The sequence below is a fragment of the Fundulus heteroclitus genome, chromosome 18, assembly GCF_011125445.2.
Source record: "Fundulus heteroclitus isolate FHET01 chromosome 18, MU-UCD_Fhet_4.1, whole genome shotgun sequence".
NCBI classification, from domain to species: Eukaryota; Metazoa; Chordata; class Actinopteri; order Cyprinodontiformes; family Fundulidae; genus Fundulus; species Fundulus heteroclitus.
Window position 1 is genome coordinate 17,672,305 of NC_046378.1, and position 19,963 is coordinate 17,692,267.

Below are 19,963 nucleotides of genomic sequence, written 5' to 3' on the forward strand. Positions count from 1 at the left end.
GTCTAACTGTGGTCAACTGAGCCCCAAACAACTATTTTATGATCCGTGAACATTTTGATCTTTGTCCTGCTGTATCCTGGCGACCAGGTAGTATTCAGAGCAAGAGACTTCCAAGTGCTGCAGGTCTCCTAATCGTTGATCCCCCCACTGAACACTTGTAATTGGCAGCTGGGAGAGGTAGGGGCGGGTGAGAGGATGGAGGGAGGTTCATGAAGCGTCAGAGGAGAGACGAGAGAAGAAAGTCAGAGGATAACTGGAGAAGGCGAGGACGTGCTTGACTAAACGTTTGCAGCTCTGGGTGGAGTTTTTTTATGCATTTGCTAATGAGTTAGTGTTTGTCGACAGCCTAGAAGTGTGTATATCTAAAGAATTCGGTTGCAGCTTTGCAACTCAGCAGTTCAAACACAAATGATGCAGCGGAGGCACTCAGCTACTGCCATGGGGCGACAGCAGGACAATGCACATCTTTTTAAACAGGTTCAGTATGGATTTTATTCAACCTAGGTGTTGGCCATTTTCTTGGATTGCTTGGACTGAGCGTGCACGTGTGTGTGTGTGTGTGTGCGTGTGCGTGTGTGTGTGCGTGCGTGTGTGTGTGTGTGTGTGTTTGAGGAGCGTGTGTAAAAGCCATTTAATCAGAGATGAGATGGTTTAAATGGGACAACTTGAAGCTGAGTCTAAATTAGGCTGGTAGTTTTTAGGTCAATTACGCCTGTGAGAAACTAGTGATGACACTGCTGAGGGAATCAGTGTCACTATTGTTCTCAGGTATGTAGTCTTGTATTTGTCAAGAGGTCTGCCGAATGAGGGCGTGTGTTAACTGCGCCACCAAATATGTATGTTATTTAATTCCAACGCAGTGGTCAGCATACCTTCTTAATCTGTACTCAGACTGAAATAAATGAAGTGTATTAATGCGGCAACAGATCTCCTCGTGTGACCCTGAGTTAGATTTATTACAAAATTGTGGTCTATAATCCATACGGAATATCTCAAGGTCCATGTCATTGGGTATTTTGTGGGATTATCAATAATAAATCAATAATTTGTTTTTAAGAGTTGTCTGACAGGCGTGATTTGTTCCAGCTCCAAAGTGTTTTCATGCTTTGTACAAAGGAACAATGCTGTCCACTACAGTTTTACACTTACAGCTGTTGGACTGTAGATTCGACTTTAGAGAAGCTCAGCTGGTGAGCTGGAGTGAGCTGCTCTCCTTTTCACTTGACTGGCCATGGCTGTCACTACTTTTCCCTTTATCTCTCTTTCTCCGCATCCCCCATCTGCCTTTCTGCCTGATTTGCCTACATATTTTCTAACTGCCTCTGTGGAGAGAGCTAGATCGAGAGGGTAAGCTGGGTTGGGGGAAGTAGAACATAAAAGTAAAATATAAATATATTGCAGGAGTAGAGAAATAAGCAGTTGTCTTTGTTATTATTGTTTGGAGCAGTTTATAATAATATAAACAACAGGTATGTGCTTGAATTGACTGATGTAACGCATTTAATACAACTGAATCCTGTTTCATGTCACAGCATCCCTGAGCCTGAGTTGGTTGTTCTCACAGACGAAACAGCAGGGCTGTGCTGGTATCGCTTCAGCTGCACAAATGTAGCTCTACAGACACAGCGCTAAAGAAATTTCTGACCTTACCGTTCTGGTGACCTCGTAGGACACATGGACAGAAATTTTTTTTTACTCAAAAACACTGAAGATTGCACGGTTTGTCTTTGCACTTCCTGCACACAATGCAAACATTGAGTCGGTTTTCTCATTGATGAAGAGCGAGAACATGTACAAGCTTTCTGTTTAGTCACTGAAGGGTATTCTGCTTGTGCAATATAGTTGCAAAGACACTTCTTACAAAGACTTTCATGCTTATTTTTTGAGCAACCAAAAACCTGCAGTAAGACCTGCTCTTCTGCAAAATATGGATGAGAAGATGAGAATAAAGAAATATAACTGGAACTAAGAAAAAATCTAAAGACTCAAGTATACACAACATTGTTTGGTAAACAAGTTTCCTTTATTTTTATTATTACATTGAAAAGAAAAGATACGTATTTTCTCAGAATATTATTTTAGATTGTTGTTTATTTATTTGCCTAGTATGACTCAGAAAGTGAGCTGTTATTGTTACAGGTTAGTTTTCTAATATGGAATCATTATTCCTGTCATTATTTATTTCCTAAAATTTTAAAATCACTTTTGTCCTTTTTGACTTTTGAAAGCCTATTTCAAGTTTATAATTTAATTATTCTTCTTAACCACACAGAGAAGGCACACTTTAAATCTAATAAAGGTATACGACTTCTTTAAGTAAACACAGTATCATTAAAGTGTTTTACAACTGCGACAAATCTTGGGCAAATCAAAATAGGGTCGCCCTACCTTAATGGTACTTATTTTCTTGAATTCTGACAGTGGCTATTACAGTAACTTAGGAGAACTTCTCAAAGAAAAAAATAGAATACAATAGGTTTTTAGCTGTTTGTCTATTAAAAATACCAAACACCATTCTGACCCAATTTTTTCTACAATTTGCACACCTGGAAAAGATTTATAACAAGTTTTGAATAAATTATTGTTTTATTTCACTTGCATAACACAAACATCTGCTACAGCTTTCCAACAGTGAGTCTTGTTGTTTCGCCTTCCTTACTCTCTTCCTCACTCGGCTTGGTAGCGAGATAAACTTAGGCTCTCATTCAGCCTTGTTTGTGTAAGTTTCAGTTGTTTAAAATACTGCTGCTACGCTAAATTTAAACATAGCATTTGTTTAAGTAAAGTCATTCTGGTGAAAGTTTTAGCACCATTTCCAAGTATAGATGCACTCTGGCTACAATAGGAGTTAAAAAACAGCATACTGCCCCTTAAGGCTACAAAAATTAACTTTGTGTCCATTCCGTGTAATGGCTGACAGTCACGCAGATGACTCATTAAAATGTAATAACATTGTCAATAGATATGCATGTGCTGCTTTTCATAGGTAGAACAAAAGTCTCTGGTTGCAGGGTCTCTGCAAAAGGTCCTCATAGATATCACCATGTTTGTGAATACACACAACTTGTCAACATGCTGTATTTATATATATTTGCAGGCAGTTTGAACCACAGCATTCTCTTTACGCATCTACAGTAGTCTCTACAGCCCTATAGAGGGTAATAACACACTGGTTTGTCTGCTGTCCACTTTGAAGAGAAGGACAAAGTTTTTCAAGCCTTACCTAAAAGCAATAAAGTATTAAAAAATAAAGTGGATCTCCCCACAACGTATTTCTCAAAATCTTGAACGACACTCAACATGATCAGGATAGAGAAATGTGCAGAAAGTCCTGGCACACCCAAGTGGGCAGGTAGAGATCACAAAATGTACATCACATGCACTTTGCACCTGAGTGCATAATAGTACATAAAGTTTCAAATAGCTCAGAGTCCACCATACTTGCAGAAAAGGCATGAGTATTACAGCTGGAGGTGATAATTCACCTCGGACATTGAGTGGATTTGACTAACTGTAGGGAATTGTATCATACTAAACCTGAAAAACTGTAGAAATTTCATCCCATTCTGATTGTTGTGAAAATCTCAACCAGGATGCTTTGCAGTTTACAGTTAGTTTCATAACACAAAAGACATCTGTGGTATTTTGTTAGAATAAGTGGTGTGGTGTTTTTTGTTCTCAATAGGTGTGTATTGATCTCGGGAAATGCCATAATATTTTTCTCAAATTGATGTCAAGCGCTATGTTGTTATTGTTGTCTTTTGAAGTACAGTACTCTGGTTGTGCGAGGGAGCATTAAAAGCACTAATGCAGCGTTAAAGTTGTTTATCTGGCATGTCGAAAAAGGAGACCGTGAAAGAGTGACAGACAAGATGCAGATTTTAAATGCTGACAGTGGCGAGCTAAAATGTTTGCTGCTAACGATGCAAAAGCTAGTATCTGCTTTTTGTTGGTGCTAAACTGAATGACATTTTCCCTGTTTTGATTTTATTGGACTGCAGTTGTGATCAGCTAGATCAAAATCAAACATTTTTAGTGTGGTCAAAACTGAAACTGGATAATTCTACATTGAGCAGGTGTCAGATTTATTAAAATGTTATTCTATTTGTTAAAGTATAAAAATTATATTTTTGAGCCTTTTAGTATTAGTATTAGAAATGGTAGTACCATGAGACAAACAAAAAAGGTTTGTAAAGTGATGTTACTGATGCTTAAAATGAATCCAAGTATCTTCTGCTTAACATTGAAAACAAGGAACTTTGTTAAGTATTTTTGGTAAAAGATAAGTGCACATTGAAACTTATTATTTTGTATAATTGGAGTCTGAAAAAGTCAAATTTATTTTGATAAACACGTTTCACAACTAAAATATACTTATTTTAATACAAAAGACAGGAAGAAAAAAGATTTTAACAAATGCAAATATTTACGGTCATATGTCGTATTTTTTGCTGTCACTCAACCCTACATGCCAATTTCTAAATAATTTAAAAATAAGGAATAACTTCATGTTGTAAGTAACATCACAAATGATCAACTATGAACCAAATCATTCTAACCTTACTCACAGGGAGAACAGGTCTTGAAGCATAGGCAGACACGAAGGAAGTTGGTAGTGCAACGGAACATCGAGCAGTCTAATGGAAGAATCCAGCAGTGAACAAAGAGAACCAGTGAGCTTATATACTGAGGCTGGGTTGGAGAATGATCAGTGAACCACAGGAGCTAATCAGAGGAAATCTGGAGCAGCTGAAGCAGTTTGAGGGCAGCTGAGGGAGGGAGACCAAAGCTTATAACATATTCCACGAGAACAGAGACATTTGTTCCTGTTGTTCGGTTGGCAAACCCATGACAAAAGTTTGTTTTGGCTCGGTCGATTCATAATTCACGAGAAGCTCGGCGGCCGAACTCCTAGAAAGTCCACCCCGCAACAACACACGTCACACCCCTTCTAAAATTCTGGAAATTTGACAGACAAAACCTCAACAGCAGATATGGCAGGAGGAAAGAAGGAAAAGGACAAATTGTTGAAACATTGTTGTTATTTGCAATAGCTAAAGATGTATTACGGGGGGGGGCGAGGAGGGGGGCTTAAACAAGCCCATCCAAATCCTGACCACACAGAACAATAGTTGGACACCCTGCGAGAAAAATGTTCTGCCCAGGCGTGTCAAGGACAAGCAGCGACTACTCCCAGAGGAGGGCTGCGAGAACAAAATTTCGTCATTTGCATGGGGAGCGAGAACATATTTCTCGCTTCTCGTGGGGTTTGTTGCAGCCTTTATTAATAAAGGAAGCTGAACCAAGACACAAAGACATTTCTAACAAAGAGGCAAAGATAATCACTAAACTGAGAGAAATCCAAATGTAAAACAAACAGAACATATGAATTAAATAGGGAAATAAACACACTTTGAAAGATAAACTTTATGATTCAACCTAAGTTTAGAAATTGTTTGTGGACTGGTTGTTGTCCATTTTATTAGGTTTTGATAACTGTAAGTATGATAGCGTTCACAACAAGACATATATTCGTAATTGTGTCACTGTCCTGGCTCGCAATACACATCTTCACAGACTTGTCTACAACAGTAAGAGTCACGGCTCCACAAAACAACATTGAAGTTGTCATTGTGTTACCAGATCCGCTTATTATCAGTGACTTTAGGCTTTTTCATTTATACTATTTACAAGATGGAGTTAATAGAGCAGGCTGCTTGTTTCTCCCACAGTAACTGGCAAAAATGGAGTGGCTTCCTGACTCACACGCAACGTTTTTTTTTTTATGATGATGATGGTCTAGGCAAAGAGGGATGGAATATTCCTCTCATAAGCTTCCACTGCTGTGTGAAAGTAAAAGTTTAAAAATCATTTACCCATGAACAAAAACAGCTATGCCTTCAAACATGCAGTGCTGCATACGTTCGTCATATGCCCTGTGTGCGTGCCACACCTTCACACCTTTTGTGTGAAGACTAAGTGGCAAGTGTGAACTTCATCAAATTTCCTTAGTTATCTTCGGTTTGACGGCTGTGAAGCTAATACTTTTGTGCACAGAATATGAGTTTGTGAAGCTAACTTTTCGGTTAGCTGTGCCTCCCACTGCTAAATACGTATTGTCAAAATTACTCATGCCACTGGCAGGATTAGGTTTAATAATAATAATCTTTTAGTCTTACCAGCATACTTCTTCTAACTTTAAATAATATTGAGGTTTTGGAGTGCCCCAGAAACCTGTCTTGAATCAAATAGAGACTCCATGGACAGAGCTTATGATGAGGATGATTGCAAGGAGTCCTTCCAACCTCAAACACTTGGAGGTTATTGAGAATTGTGCAATAAGTGCTAGTGCAAGAAACATGCAAAAACATTAATTATAAGAGGGGTTTGATTCCTGCAATGCCAATACAGATTTCTCCATTGATTATTGAGAAAAGGATAGATAATGTTCAGCATTCCATTTTTATAAAGTGTAAACTAAACAGATAAATTATAAATTATTTGCAAAATATATGTCCCTTCTTGTATTATCTTTTGAAACCCTCAGTCTGTAATAGTTTGAAAGCAAAACCCAGACGCAACTGTAAATCAATGCTGGTGTACCTTTTAATGTTGTTGCTGTAGCTTCACAAAAGATCCAAATCAGCTTTTCTATTCTTAGGAACCTGATATACACAAATCTTGTTTCCTTTATCCATGTACATCAGAGGCCAGGATTTGATATTGTCTTCTGTTACACTGCACTGTATTTGTTGTGGGATTATGACCCATCTTTCTGTGTGCAGCATGCACTGTATTACCCTGAAAGCCTGACAGACTGATCCCAAGAGGCACCTCATGTACATTCATGCCTGTGTGCGCTCTCAAACACACAAACAGCTCCCACTGTTGATTCACTCATTGACCATCACTCCCCCTTCTGTATCCCGTGGGTCTTTATGCTGGAAGGATTCAATAACCTTTTCCCTCGCCTTGTCTCTCTACTGTGACTACCAGAGCGGCTCTCAGTCGCTCTCAGTCAGCTGCATGTTGTTCTAAAACCAGTGACAAAATGGGATGCACGCCTCCCATTGCCTGTTTTAGATTTAACATCCGAGAACAGCAGGGAAAGTGTCGTAAAACAGCTGCAACACCAAAATCTATGAGCGTTAGTGGGTGGGTGTCTATATACGCCATAAATTCATCCTAGTATCCCACTTCCCCATGACATTAGCTGCACAGAGTCCATTACTGCCAGGTAATAGGTGAATGTCACAATAGCAGGATGTCATAAAGCTCTGGAGTGGTCTAATGGGTTTTGTTCAGGTTGAGGTGACACATGCACCCTTCTATGTGCACACATAAAGACCCAAGCTTTTCCAAGAAACTGGATAGTTTGAGCATTTACTCATCAAATTATACCCCGAGCTTTGAAAAGCTCACACAGCCTGCACAAAGACGGTAACTTGGAGAATTATGTGTAATCTTGTCGGGAGAAAGATCGGGGTTCCGATTTTTCAACCCCGTTCGTTCCCCCTTTTTCGCTCCCCTCTACACAATTTGGATGCTTTCAGTTGATGTGAGAGGAGGTACTCAATATGAACTTTGAGAATAAAAATAAAGCTGACATTACAAAGGCAGTGGAAAAGTTTGGAACACATACAAAGTAAGTTACAAAAGCAGAGACTGTTGCCAGTCGTTGAGCTTCATAGCCTCAGGGGGCAGGGGGTGGGGGTGGCAGGCAGATGGGAGATCGGAGGCTTATGGATGGACTGATCATGTGAGCTCAATCGCTTCAAGAGCTGCCACAGAGCGGCTGAGAGATACAGGACGAGAGCAGAAGTGGAGAGGGGAAAACATGCCTTGATTTCTGAATTTCATAAGCGTGACACGACCCCCTTTTTAGCTTAGATGAATATTTTAATCTAGCTTCTAATTAATGTAATTATTTATTAATCAAAGAGTTGTCTTTGTTTGTTATGAATTAAAAACACAAAATGTAGAGATGTTCCAATCAAAGTTTTGTGATTTAATTCTAATCTCTGACCTGCCAATGCTGACTTTTTTGACTTTTACTTTTTGATCCTTTTGTGCATATAATGATTGACAGAAAATCAGGAGCAAATTGTTATATTATAACTTTAAAATACAAATGTTGCATGTAGAATGCATTACATAATTAATAATGAATCATTAATAGTATAAATAGAATTGTTATTTTTCCTAAGTCTACAGTAAGCTAGTTTTAGCTATAGCTAGCAGGGCTAATAGTTACTTTTTAGGACATCAGAAAACACTGAAAACTGTCTGATTTAAAGTTGAGCTGAGTAGATTTTTTTCATATACTATTTCACCAATTAAAAACAAAAACATTTTAAGCCTGCAACACAATACACACACTTGAATTAGGGCGCTGCCTCACAGAGCAGCTGAGATTAGTGGACAGGAGGCAGCTAGGAGCACCAGCTGCAACTTGTCCTATAAATGCTAGTTTGTTATGCTAGCAATTACCACTATTATGTAGCACTTAAAACTAGTTCTATAATTAAACAAAATGATTAAATAAATAAAAATATGTCTGTCGTAAGAAGCAGATCACGCACGTGACCGTGATCTAATGGCTAGCACAGATGTGATACTGTTGTATCTCAACCATTCTACCATCCTTGTTTTTGTTTTTCTATTTTTAACACATTGATAAATCGTGTAGTGTGTACTGATGTGTACAACATTTTGGCACTTAAACATTTTATATTCAATTTTCAGATTTTGTCTGAGTTCCACGCTCTGCTTTAACACCAGATGGAGACCGAGAAATGGAGTTTGTGCTAATGACGTTCTGAGTCTTTTGGGAGTAGAGGCAACACCAGACCATGTGGGTGGCAGAGAATATGCTGTTAAACAGTGTTTTACTATTTTTTAAACAGAGAAAGTTGACAGTTCAAGCCAGTGGTGTCCAAAGTCAGTGTTAAACAGCCCCTGTCCTGCATGTTTTAGGTCAGGGATCTTAGGATCCCAGTGGTTAGAATTTAACACAGTTAGTATTTGTAACTTTAAACAACAGCTTATTTGTCTACTCTCTATAGAGTAACTTTATAGAAATACAAAGTGAGTTGCAACATTGCTGAGAGATGTTTAGCCTTCCTGTTATTTGCAGAAGCATCACAACCTGAATGAAAAGCAGACATGAATCTTGAAAAAAATACAGTTCTCTTTTAAATGGCTTCTTACAGCCTCTGTGCTTCCACTGATGTTATGTTTAAATAATCTCTCTGATACTAAAAATAGCTTATTTCCTGTATTGTTGCTGTGACCTGGCTTCAGGCCTGTATTAAGACAATGTGGTGCCCCTGGGCACTATACCTCAAAGCCCCCCTCCCCTTACCCGTGCTGTCCTCTGGTCAAAAACATCAGACATAATCAAGGGGATTTCTGTAATGTAATTTACTATTTACTAACTTACACAACTACATGTAGGCATATGAGCAGTGAGCAATATTCATCCATCCATCCATCCATTTTCCAAACCGCTTAATCCCTCATGGGGTCGCGGGGGTTGCTGGTGCCTATCTCCAGCGTACACCGGGCGAGAGGCGGGGAACACCCTGGACAGGTCGCCCGTCTGTCGCAGGGCACAGACTGGCAAATGAGATATTCAAATATTTCATTTTAAAATGTTGAAATAAAAAAAAATCTTGATTTATTAATTATTTATTATTATTGTGACATCAGTGTTCACAAAACGAATAATGCATGGTCTTTCAACAATTTCAAGTAAAATAACAATTTATGAAAAATATATTTTTAAAGCATGTGTCATGTGGTGCCCCCCCATGGTTGGTGCCCCTGGGCACTGGCCCTTATGGATAATCCGGCCCTGCCTGGCTTATATATGGTATTGTGTATTCCCTGATCAGAAATGGATCAGGATTTCCGTTTTTATACAGCCTATCACCATTGAGGTCTGGTCAGGCTGAAAATTGCTAAATTCTGATCATTACCCTGTTTCTTGACACAGAATTTTGGTCATATTTCCCATCGCCAAGGCTTAGTCTACTACCATTGTCCCCTTGACATATTGCAACAGAATGGGTGCTAAGAACAATCCTATGATTTAACACAACTAAATTCAGACCCTAGACCTATGTTTGGTTTACATGATTTGTTCTAGTATTTTTAAGCAGTAATTGTATTTATTTATATCTGCATTTTCTAAAGCTGCATTACAGGAGCTCTGCCATCTTGCAAAGTATATTATATCTCTCCTTCCTCAAACCATGACCTGGTCCTCACTTTCCATGTTTGCCTTCTTCAAAGTTGTCCTTTAATGCACCAAAACGTAACTTTCCATTTGCATTGACAACAGCCTAATATAAAGTAAATCTAACATTGTTGATTCTTAAAATGGAACTTGTCATGATTTGTTTACCGAAGAACTCAGGAAGCGCACACGGGACTAAAGTTTAAGAGTTTTTATTTAAAGGAATTGTGCTGGATGGTGGATGATGAAGACCGGAGGTTCGGGGCTGCAGAAGGTCAGGGATGTAGGTGATGGCAGGAGCTGACGGCCCGGAGAGAGATTGTCCACAATCACTAGGTGCTGCTCGGCTAGCAGGCCTCATAGCAGCACCAGGACTCAAGGCGGCTAGTCAGGTTAGCAGTTCTCAGGAGACACCAGGACACAGAGCAGAGCTTCACCAGAGCAGCTTGACAGGTTAGCAGTTCTCAGGAGACACCAGGGCACAGAGCAGAGCTTCTCCAGAGCAGCTTGTCAGGTTAGCAATTCACCAAAGACACCAGGGCACAGAGCAGAGCTTCTCCAGGAACGAACAGCAGAATAAAAAAAGACTTACAGAGGGACTGGCATGGAGTGGTGGATAGCAGAAGACGGCCCAGTGCTGAACTGAAGGCAGAGGGAGGTTTAAATAGAGCACTTAACAGGTGGAACAAGAGTCTGGCTAATTAACTAGTAAATGTTAACAGGTGTGACTGACTGCTGAGGGGGTGAAGTGAAGATGACAGAAAACAACTGATGACAATGAAAACTAACAATAAATAAAGTCAAACCTAACCCAAAAGAGATGACAAAATGAAAATAACAGAAAAACAAAGCCAAACCAAAACTCAACCATGACAGAACTTAAGCGGGATTTCAGTCTGAAGGAACTCTATTGCCTACCTCCATACAATCAGAGACTCATCCGCCATCGTCGCAAGCCTAACAGCTTTGAATTGCTCCTTCTCAAAGCCAAACAGCATCCTGGGTAAAAGAACTCCACATCCACGTCTCGGCCTTCTGCCCAGCGGGCAAGCGGTGGTGGCATTTATGTTACCGGGTGATCGGATTTCTCTAATGAAAGCCGGGGACATCTCTGATTCTACTAAGTTCAGAGTCTGTGTCGGGGGGTTGGTTTGCTTTGCCCGATCTGCAACACCGACGGGGCAGCAAGGCGTTTGGCTCATGTCTTCTATTACGTCGGGACAGTGGCAGGACCGGGTAAATACATCTTACTGCGTTAAACTTTTATACTCCATCATGATACAATGAAATTGGGGACATTTCCAGGGACAGCTTTTGCCGGGGACAGGTAATCCAAAACTGGCACTCAGGGACGTCTGGTCACCGCTTGCTTCCTCGCTGCGAGCGGCCATTGTTGTCTGAATCCAAACAGTTGCTTCTCTGATACGTCACATCTACGAAAATCCCGCCCAGTGATCCTGATTGGCTCGTCCATTGTATGCGGGATTGAAATCCCTCCTAATTCTAGCGATTCCAGATGGATGTGTGGAGCCGTGTGGAGCTCAGCGGAACGACATCCATCTGGAGAGAGTCATCTTAGCAAAATACTATTTGATAAGAAGGTTTCTCGTTTCACATTTACAATGTTTAATATACTTACAGATAAAGCACTACAAATAACCCAGTAGAATAAAATGTATGTTTTCATACTAACATTTTTTATTAATAAATAAATTCCAAGTATATTCCATCAAACCTATAATATACAACTTTATGCCTGGGTCTTCGGAGGGCCTTTTGTCTTTATCCGTGAGTATAGTTGTTTGCATTGTTGTTCCTATTAATATGGAAGACAGCAAACATTATTGAGTTAATCACATACCATTAAAGAAGAATGTATTCCATTTCTCCCTTAAGCCAATGTATTGATTAAATAATGAATATACTAATGAGAGACAGATAGCATTTGGCAGAGTTGGCTTTGGTGTGTTTGTTTTGTCTGTGTGACAACCTGTTTGCTTTCCTAACCATACTGTAAATTTCAAATTCTATAAATATCCTTTAAAAACTGAAGACGTTTTAATTTGTTTTTCAAAATGTTATCAAAAATTGCTATCTGATCAATTTGGACACCCCAAATCAATTCCCCTTCAAAGTGGCTAAAATTATACACAAGTGTATCACCTCAGGTGCACATGATTAGGACATTGTTAGGACATAAGGTCTGCCCTGTTTACACCTTTAACATTTAGTTTAGTGTGCTCCTGTGTGGTAAAGTGAGAGGAAATATCATGCAGCAGCTTTAAAATTGTGAATGTTGCTGGAGATATGTTTATGCTGTCATTCTTCTTTTTCTTGACTAACATGTGGCTCTTGGACTGTAAAAGTGTTGTGCAGAACCCCACCGTCAGGCAGACTGATTCACAGTTAGCTGCTTAAATCATTTTCTCTTTTTTTCAGAAAACAAAATCCTTGTTTCTGTCCCTAAATGAGCGCTTTTACAACTTATTTTCCCTCACTCTTCTTTCAGTCTTCGGGCACCAGCGTGGTGGTGGACATTGCGGTGATGGGAGAGGCCCATGGTATGATCTCGGACCTGCTGGCAGACCCCTCCCTGCCCCCGAACACCAGCAGCTCTCTGAAAGCTGTCAGCAACCTCCTCAGCACCCAGATCAACATCCAGCCACTCCATCGACCTCGCATCCCCACAGACCCCCATGCCTGCTCCGACTCAGAGGATGGGCCGGAAAAACCAGAGAGGCTGGCCATCCCAAAGGTAAATTTTGGGCTTCTTCTTCAGATTTCCCATATGCAAGTCATTGCTTTTATTGATAACAACAGAACATACTTTATTGCATCCTAGGAAGACTGCCACTGAGTAAGACCCTTAGCGGCAGAGTGCTCTCTGGGCGCAGCATAGTGGATGCACGCTGCTTCCTAATAGGGATTGGCTAAATGCAGAGCATAAATTTCATTTGAATGTACAAAAGTTCTAATGAGAACTAAAGATAATGATTATTGTTATCATAAATATGAGGTCTGTAAACCAGCTAAAATAAAGCCTGTAGAGTAAGTATGCTAAAATAGCTTGGAACCGGCAACACTCTGATAATTACAGCAGTACTGTTCAAATAAAGTATGCAAAATGAGGAGAAACACATCAACAGAAAAATCTTCACAGCCCGTTCCCAGCCTTAAGGTCAGAGCTCCTCTCAGGATTCAAAGAACAAGTAAAATCAAACAAGGACGTAAACAATAAAAAAAAACAAAAACATTTTTACTGTTATTGCAGGGAATTCTTTTGAGCCATGAAAGAAGAAATTGTGTCAGTGTCGTATTTGCTGTCATTCTCACAGGAGAAGGTTTTTTCAGAAGGAGCATAAAAGCGTGGACGTATTTTCTTTCAACATACTGTGCCATGAAAATGTGTTGTATCAATTTGTCCCTTTCTTGCTGTGTTTTGTTTTTCAAACTTAAGTTTTTCAAGTCATCAAACTACTTTTAATAAATACCAGGCCTAAAAATATCTTGATTGTTCTTAAGACTTCTAAAAAAAAAATCACGTGGACAGATGAGACAACACTAGCTTTTTTTAATTGTGTCTGGTTACATACAAAAAGCATTTCAGAAAAACAACATATTACGGATTCAGTGGTGGTAGTGTTAAGGTTAAGGGGAAATTTAAAAATCGATGGGACCATAAATTCTGCTCTATTGAAAATCCTGAAGGAAAATGTCCGGTGTCTGGTTCCTGGCCTTAAGATAAAGTACACTTCAGTTATGCAGCAGCACAATGATCTGAGGTACTCTGCATCTGAACATCTATAACCACCCACCCATCCATTTACTTATGTGAGCTTTGAGTTATTTATTATTGTTTAGTAAGAATTATGCTATGTCATTTTGGTAACTATCAATAAATCAGCAGCAATAGTTGACAATGGTTATCTCATAACTAAGTGCATCAAATGGCTTCAGTGACAGAAGTTATATGCTTGAGCCTATGTATGCCTTGGGTTCATGTCATTTAACTAGCTTGTTCCCCTTGTCAGATTCCACAAATGATGTCTGTGTTATGTCCTGATTGGGTACTGGCATCTATACATGAAAAGCTGAGGATAGGATTTTGGGCGCTTTGGGATTTAAGCAGGTGTCTCCTTCTCCTTCCTCAATTATGCTAATACTCTACGTTATTGTAGGGTTATTGTGGTTCAAATTGCACGAAATGCTCTTGATGGCTTTATATTGTTTGACAAGGCCAATGCTTGAAAATGTATGCAGGCATTCAAGGTGGCAAGGAAACTAAATAAAGCGTGTGATGTAAGACAGGATACCTGAAAAGTGAGCAGCGGCTTTAGACTTGTCTGATTTGCCAGAGTGTAGGCAAAGTTGTCAGTCTTGAAATGTGCAAAGGTGGTATAGACGTAACCCATGAGACTTGCAGCTGGAATTGGAGAGAAAGGTGATCCTAAAAACTGAGTGGTTTTAACACTAATGCATAGTACACATTTTAGATTTGTAAAAATCATTTTGAAATCTTATCTGTTTGCCCCTTTACTTTATAATAATGGAGCACTTGTACCGGTCTGACTCATGAAGCATATAAAAGTTTGTGGTTTTATAGTGTAACAACCCTAAACTTTGATGAGTGTGAATAGCTTTGCAAGGCCTGACATGTATTTTTGGCTTATTCAGCTGGAGCAGTTTAGGGTTATGTGTCTGGTTGTAGAATTGGGTTAAGAATTTTAAAAACACGGTTAAGATCTTTCTCCTCAATGGAAAATGTCCTGGTTGGTGAGCGAGACGTAGATTTATAACCAGGACAAATCACTACTCCCTTACAGTGACATTATTCAGTTACATAGAAACAACTAACAACAATGGTTCTCGCCAAGCAAATTTCTGAGAGCTCCAACTCCTTTTAAAGAAGATGACACATTAACCAGACACAGACGTAGCATAAGAGGAATCTTCCTCCTCCATAAGCGATTTGTCAAATCAGGACAATGGAAACATCCCCGGCGGCATGGGTGGGCATTGGGGGGCCGTGGTCACCCTGGACTGGCAGCTGTTATCTATTTATTTTTCACATCATAGGGGCCAATTCGGGTTGTCAATCATACAATTCAACCAATCAAGCCAAAGAGTGGAGTCAATTTCCTAGCCAACTACGAATGGAGGGGGTGGGTCACTGAGTCCTACATTTGTAGCGTAGCCAACTTATTCAGAGACGGCTGTGGTCACCGTCGCTAGTGCTGCTATGCATGGAGGTTTAGACTTATTTCCAAACAAATACAAGTGACAATGGAGCTTTACATATGTGAGAGCAGGAAGCAGCCACTAATTTTTGTTGAAAACGTGAGCACTGAAGTCAACACTGGAGTAAACATTCAAGCTAAGAGGGTTAGCTGCGGCAGCTAGGAAACACAAGGAGCAAAATGGAGCAGCAACTGAGCCAAATGGAAGAAACTCGGGTTTTCTGGGAGCACTGCTTTGTTCTGATCCTTGTGTTCCCTAGCTGCAGTAGTTCCCTCTCCTAGTATGACTGTTTAAGCTGATCAGTAGAACTCAACCCCATTTGAGGCATTTACAACTACATTTACCATCTCAGAGTGACACTTGATTACCTGTGAATTGAAGCATAATCATTGATGATGCAGGTTCGACAGATTCCACATATTTCAAAATAAATCAATAAAATGAATGCAAGGAAATGGCATTTTATTAAAATATAGAAGCTTTAACTTTTCTGCCACACAATGATTTTTTAATATTTTTCCTATTACTTTTCAATATATATATATTTTGATTTTGGGATATTATTGCAGTAATTTTTTTCCTTGAGTTCCTAGGAGTGGTCACAGAGCCACTGTTCAGCCTGAAGCAAAATGTTATGCCCCCCTCCCTCCCAATACCCCCCTTAAATTGTTTCTGCAGCCAGGTCTGAGAGGAACATGTGTAAAACTCGAGCCCAATGAAATCTGTGATGGCGAAAAACACCCTAAAACAAGGCTAACACACTGAGTGCATCGCGGGACATCCAGCTCAGGCCCATAGCTGCGTAACATCGGAACAGCTCGGGGTCACCTCCCTTAGGCTGTGTTTCCTGTTCCACTTTTAGAAACTCTAGGAACCACAAGGAAACCTGCAGCGTGACAACTAAGTATTTCTTCTTTTGGAGGGAAGTATAAAACTATGAGATTGTTGCGTTACGTTGGAGCTTTTCAGATAAGACTTAAAAAACGTGATGCAATTTAAACAGCATTTTGGGGTATGATACAAAGCATCAGAATTGTTTGCAAGCTGAAGTTTCGTGTAAAATAGATTAGACTGATTGTTTGCTTTAAATTTAGACAGGGTTTCAACCTGGTTTATACAATTTTTTAAACACTTCACAAGGAGGGAGTAAACAGAGAGAGTGATCTTGATCTCTTTACACAAGCTCCCTAGATTGTCCAGAATACTGGCCAGTCTCTAACACTCTTCTCTTCAGCTCCCCCCAGAGGTTTTCTTTAGGACTATAGGTCTGAGGGCTGATATAGCCAAGGGAGAAGGTTCACTTTCTTTGTTCATGTTACCACATGTTTTGGATTATTATCCTATCAAACCTATTTTTTTTGTTTTAGTTTCCAGATAGAGGCCACTGTTTGTTTAGCCTGGATTCATTACAACTCTTCCACCATAATTAACATATTTATGGTGGAATTAACATCATTTTGCTTCACATTCATCCTTTGTTTCACACCAGGCCCATGTGGAGTGTTTGTTACTTTTAGTCTTATCTGACCAAAGCATATTACAAAGTCCCAGTAGCGTTTAGCAAACCCAACTTGTTTACATTTGTGGCTTTTTTTTTTCTTCCAAACTGGTTTTCATTTAGATCGTGTCTAATGGTTGTAATGGAAACAGGGTAACTACTCCAGTGCTGCGGTATTCTAACAGTGAAATTTAGACACTTTACCTCTCACCATCCTTATCACTTTACATGGTGATAAAAAAGTGGGTCTGGTCATAATTATACATCATGATTATAACCAAAGGATACACAGAGCCACAGATTAATACTGTAAAAAACTAGCAATCCAACAAAGATTTAAGAGTATAAATTTACAGTAAATGTGGCATTATATTTGAATTGTTAGGGATGCCAATAAGTGTGGCCCTGGTAATTTTGTGAAAAAAAAAAAAGATCAATCCTCTGACAGTCTGCCCCAAAGCAGCTTTGGCTGCTAACAGCTCACCACCGTCAGCTGGGAATGGGTGAATGACTGATTGTAAGGCAAGGCAAGGCAAGGCAAATTTATTTATATAGCACAATTCAGTACAGAGACAATGCAAAGTGCTTTACATGATTAAAATATAGGAAAATAAAACAGAATAAAAGCAAGTAGGGATAGTGTAGAAACAAAAAAGAACATTTGAAAACAGTAAAACATTTTAACTTGAACATTCAAAGGCAATTCTAAACAAATGTGTTTTTAATCTCGATTTAAAGGAACTCAGGCTTTCAGCACTTTTACAGTTTTCTGGAAGTTTGTTCCAGATAATTGGAGCATAGGAACTAAAAGCTGCTTCTCCATGTTTGGTTCTGGTTCTAGGTATGCAGAGTAGGCTGGAGTCAGAAGACCTGAGTGGTCTGGAGGGTTTATACGCTGATAACAAGTCTGTGATGTATTTAGGTGCCAAGCCATTCAGGGATTTATAGACTAACAGAAGTATTTTAAAGTCTATTCTCTGAGATACAGGGAGCCAGTGTAAGGACTTTAGAACTGGGGTGATGTGCTCTACTTTCTTAGTCTTAGTGAGGACGCGGGCAGCAGCGTTCTGGATCAGCTGCAGCTGTCTGATCCACTTTTTAGGCAGACCTGTGAAAACACCGTTGCAGTAATCAATTCTACTAAAAATAAACGCATGGATTGTAGTGTAAAGTGCTTTGGGGGTAAAGTGCTTGTACTATACAAGTACAAGCCATTTACCATTTACCATTCACGTAAACAATCCAATAATTTTCTATAACAAGCTGCACCGGTTATGTGAGAATCTTTAGCTCAAAACTTTACTGTTGCTTAGGATGTTCCTCCTCTGAATTATAATGTGTCAGTCGTGTTGTTTAGTTGCCAGTCACAGTTTTTGTCACAATTTCCAGAGACGGACCTAATTTTAGAAAAAGTATAGCGACATACAAAAATTATCTGTAGTAGTGTTTGCATTAGCGTTAGATGCTAACAACATTGTAGTTAGTTACAGTTTTTATTGATTGCTTTGACGCAGCATCAACTCAAAATCCAAATTTTTCAAAACAGTTAACGCAGAGGCCTAAACAGTGGCACCAATGGTCAAAATTACACATTTTGTTTGCAAAAGGCTCCAACTCATTTAACATTTAAAACATTTAAAATATGGACCAAAAGCACATTTTGCCCTCAAACAACACAACTTGCACACAAATGTATGAGCCCTTCCAATCACTCAATACACAAAGGGCAACAAAATACCACACTCAATGTGAAACAGTGCTGCATTGCTGGTCATTGTAGCCAAAGACTGGACATAGCTTAAATATCAGTGTCATTTGTAGTCAAATTTGCCTTCTTGCAAATAATGGATCCAGAATTAGATATTCTGTAATGCAAATTTTATTGGTTATTCTTTTTTTTTTTCAGATTGTGGCTACAAATGAAATATTCCAACAGAAAATACTAGGGCTGTCTGTCTCTTCTAATCTCTTCTCTCTTGACGAAAAGGCCACATGGCCTCATCTTCATCACACTCAATATTTTCCCCTGCGATGCACCTTGGGAAAAATCTTCTTCCATGTCTGATCAATCCTTGACATGCCTCTGCATCTAAATCTTGGGCAGCAGCAGTCATTGCATTGAGCAAGGGCATCTGCTCACAGGGGCAGTGATCATATAACTTCCATCTCCATGCACTGAAGAATTTCTCTATAGGAATAGATACATATATATATATATATATATATATATATATATGTGTGTGTGTATACTGTATAGCAACATTACCTGTTCCCCAGTTGAAAAAACTCGTGCAATGGATGCAACCGCCTTTCTTTTGAGAACAGGTTGGACTCTTTGTCTCGCCCCTCTAAGTGAAAGGCCAGGATTTACCACATGATCAATCACAGTTGCCCGAATTTTGTCTGTAACTTGATCCCTTCTAGCTACACCTCCACCTCACACACAGATTCCTCTTCCTCTTAATCTTCTTCCCTTGACCCATCTACCTCTTACTTTGACTCTCATCTGCTTTAGACCATCCATGCTTGCAAAGAACAACACACAACATGGCCCATTATAAGGCCTGCAAACTGACTGCAAATTGAAAAGTTGTGTGAAGAAGTGTCAATCAGGTGCTTCAGTGATTTCATACCGATCAAGAAGTTTCTAAAAGCTAGGAACATATGGTTTTGGTTTGGCTACCACAGCTAAAACATTGGAGTTTGGACTGCATGAATGACATCTGCATTAACTATTTTGCAAAAGGGCAGGGAAAATGTGTCAAACCAATGAGAATGGGTTAACTCATTTGCAAGAGGTGTCTTTTGCTCTGCTGAGATGGTGATGAAGAAGACTGAAAGGCTGCAAGATCTTCAAACAGGTCAAAGCAATCAATAAAAACTGTAAATATCAGCTACATGAACATTCTAAGATTTTTTTTGACAGATGAACTGTGGCGACTTGTGACTGGTGACTTCGAGGTGACTTTCGGAGGCGGACTCACTAC

The 19,963-nt window shown here is 39.5% G+C and overlaps 1 protein-coding gene across 1 annotated transcript in view; it reads left to right on the plus strand.

Moving 5' to 3' along the window:
• Nucleotides 1-268: 268 nt before the first annotated feature.
• LOC105936466 (cGMP-inhibited 3',5'-cyclic phosphodiesterase A) overlaps nucleotides 269-19,963 on the plus strand; it is a 37,125-nt gene continuing 17,430 nt past the window's right edge. Inside the window, exons 1-2 of the mRNA XM_036150173.1 lie at nucleotides 269-477; nucleotides 12,750-12,995. Coding sequence (XP_036006066.1) covers nucleotides 409-477; nucleotides 12,750-12,995 — 315 coding nt within the window. The 5' untranslated portion in view covers nucleotides 269-408. The remainder of the gene's footprint in view (nucleotides 478-12,749; nucleotides 12,996-19,963) is intronic.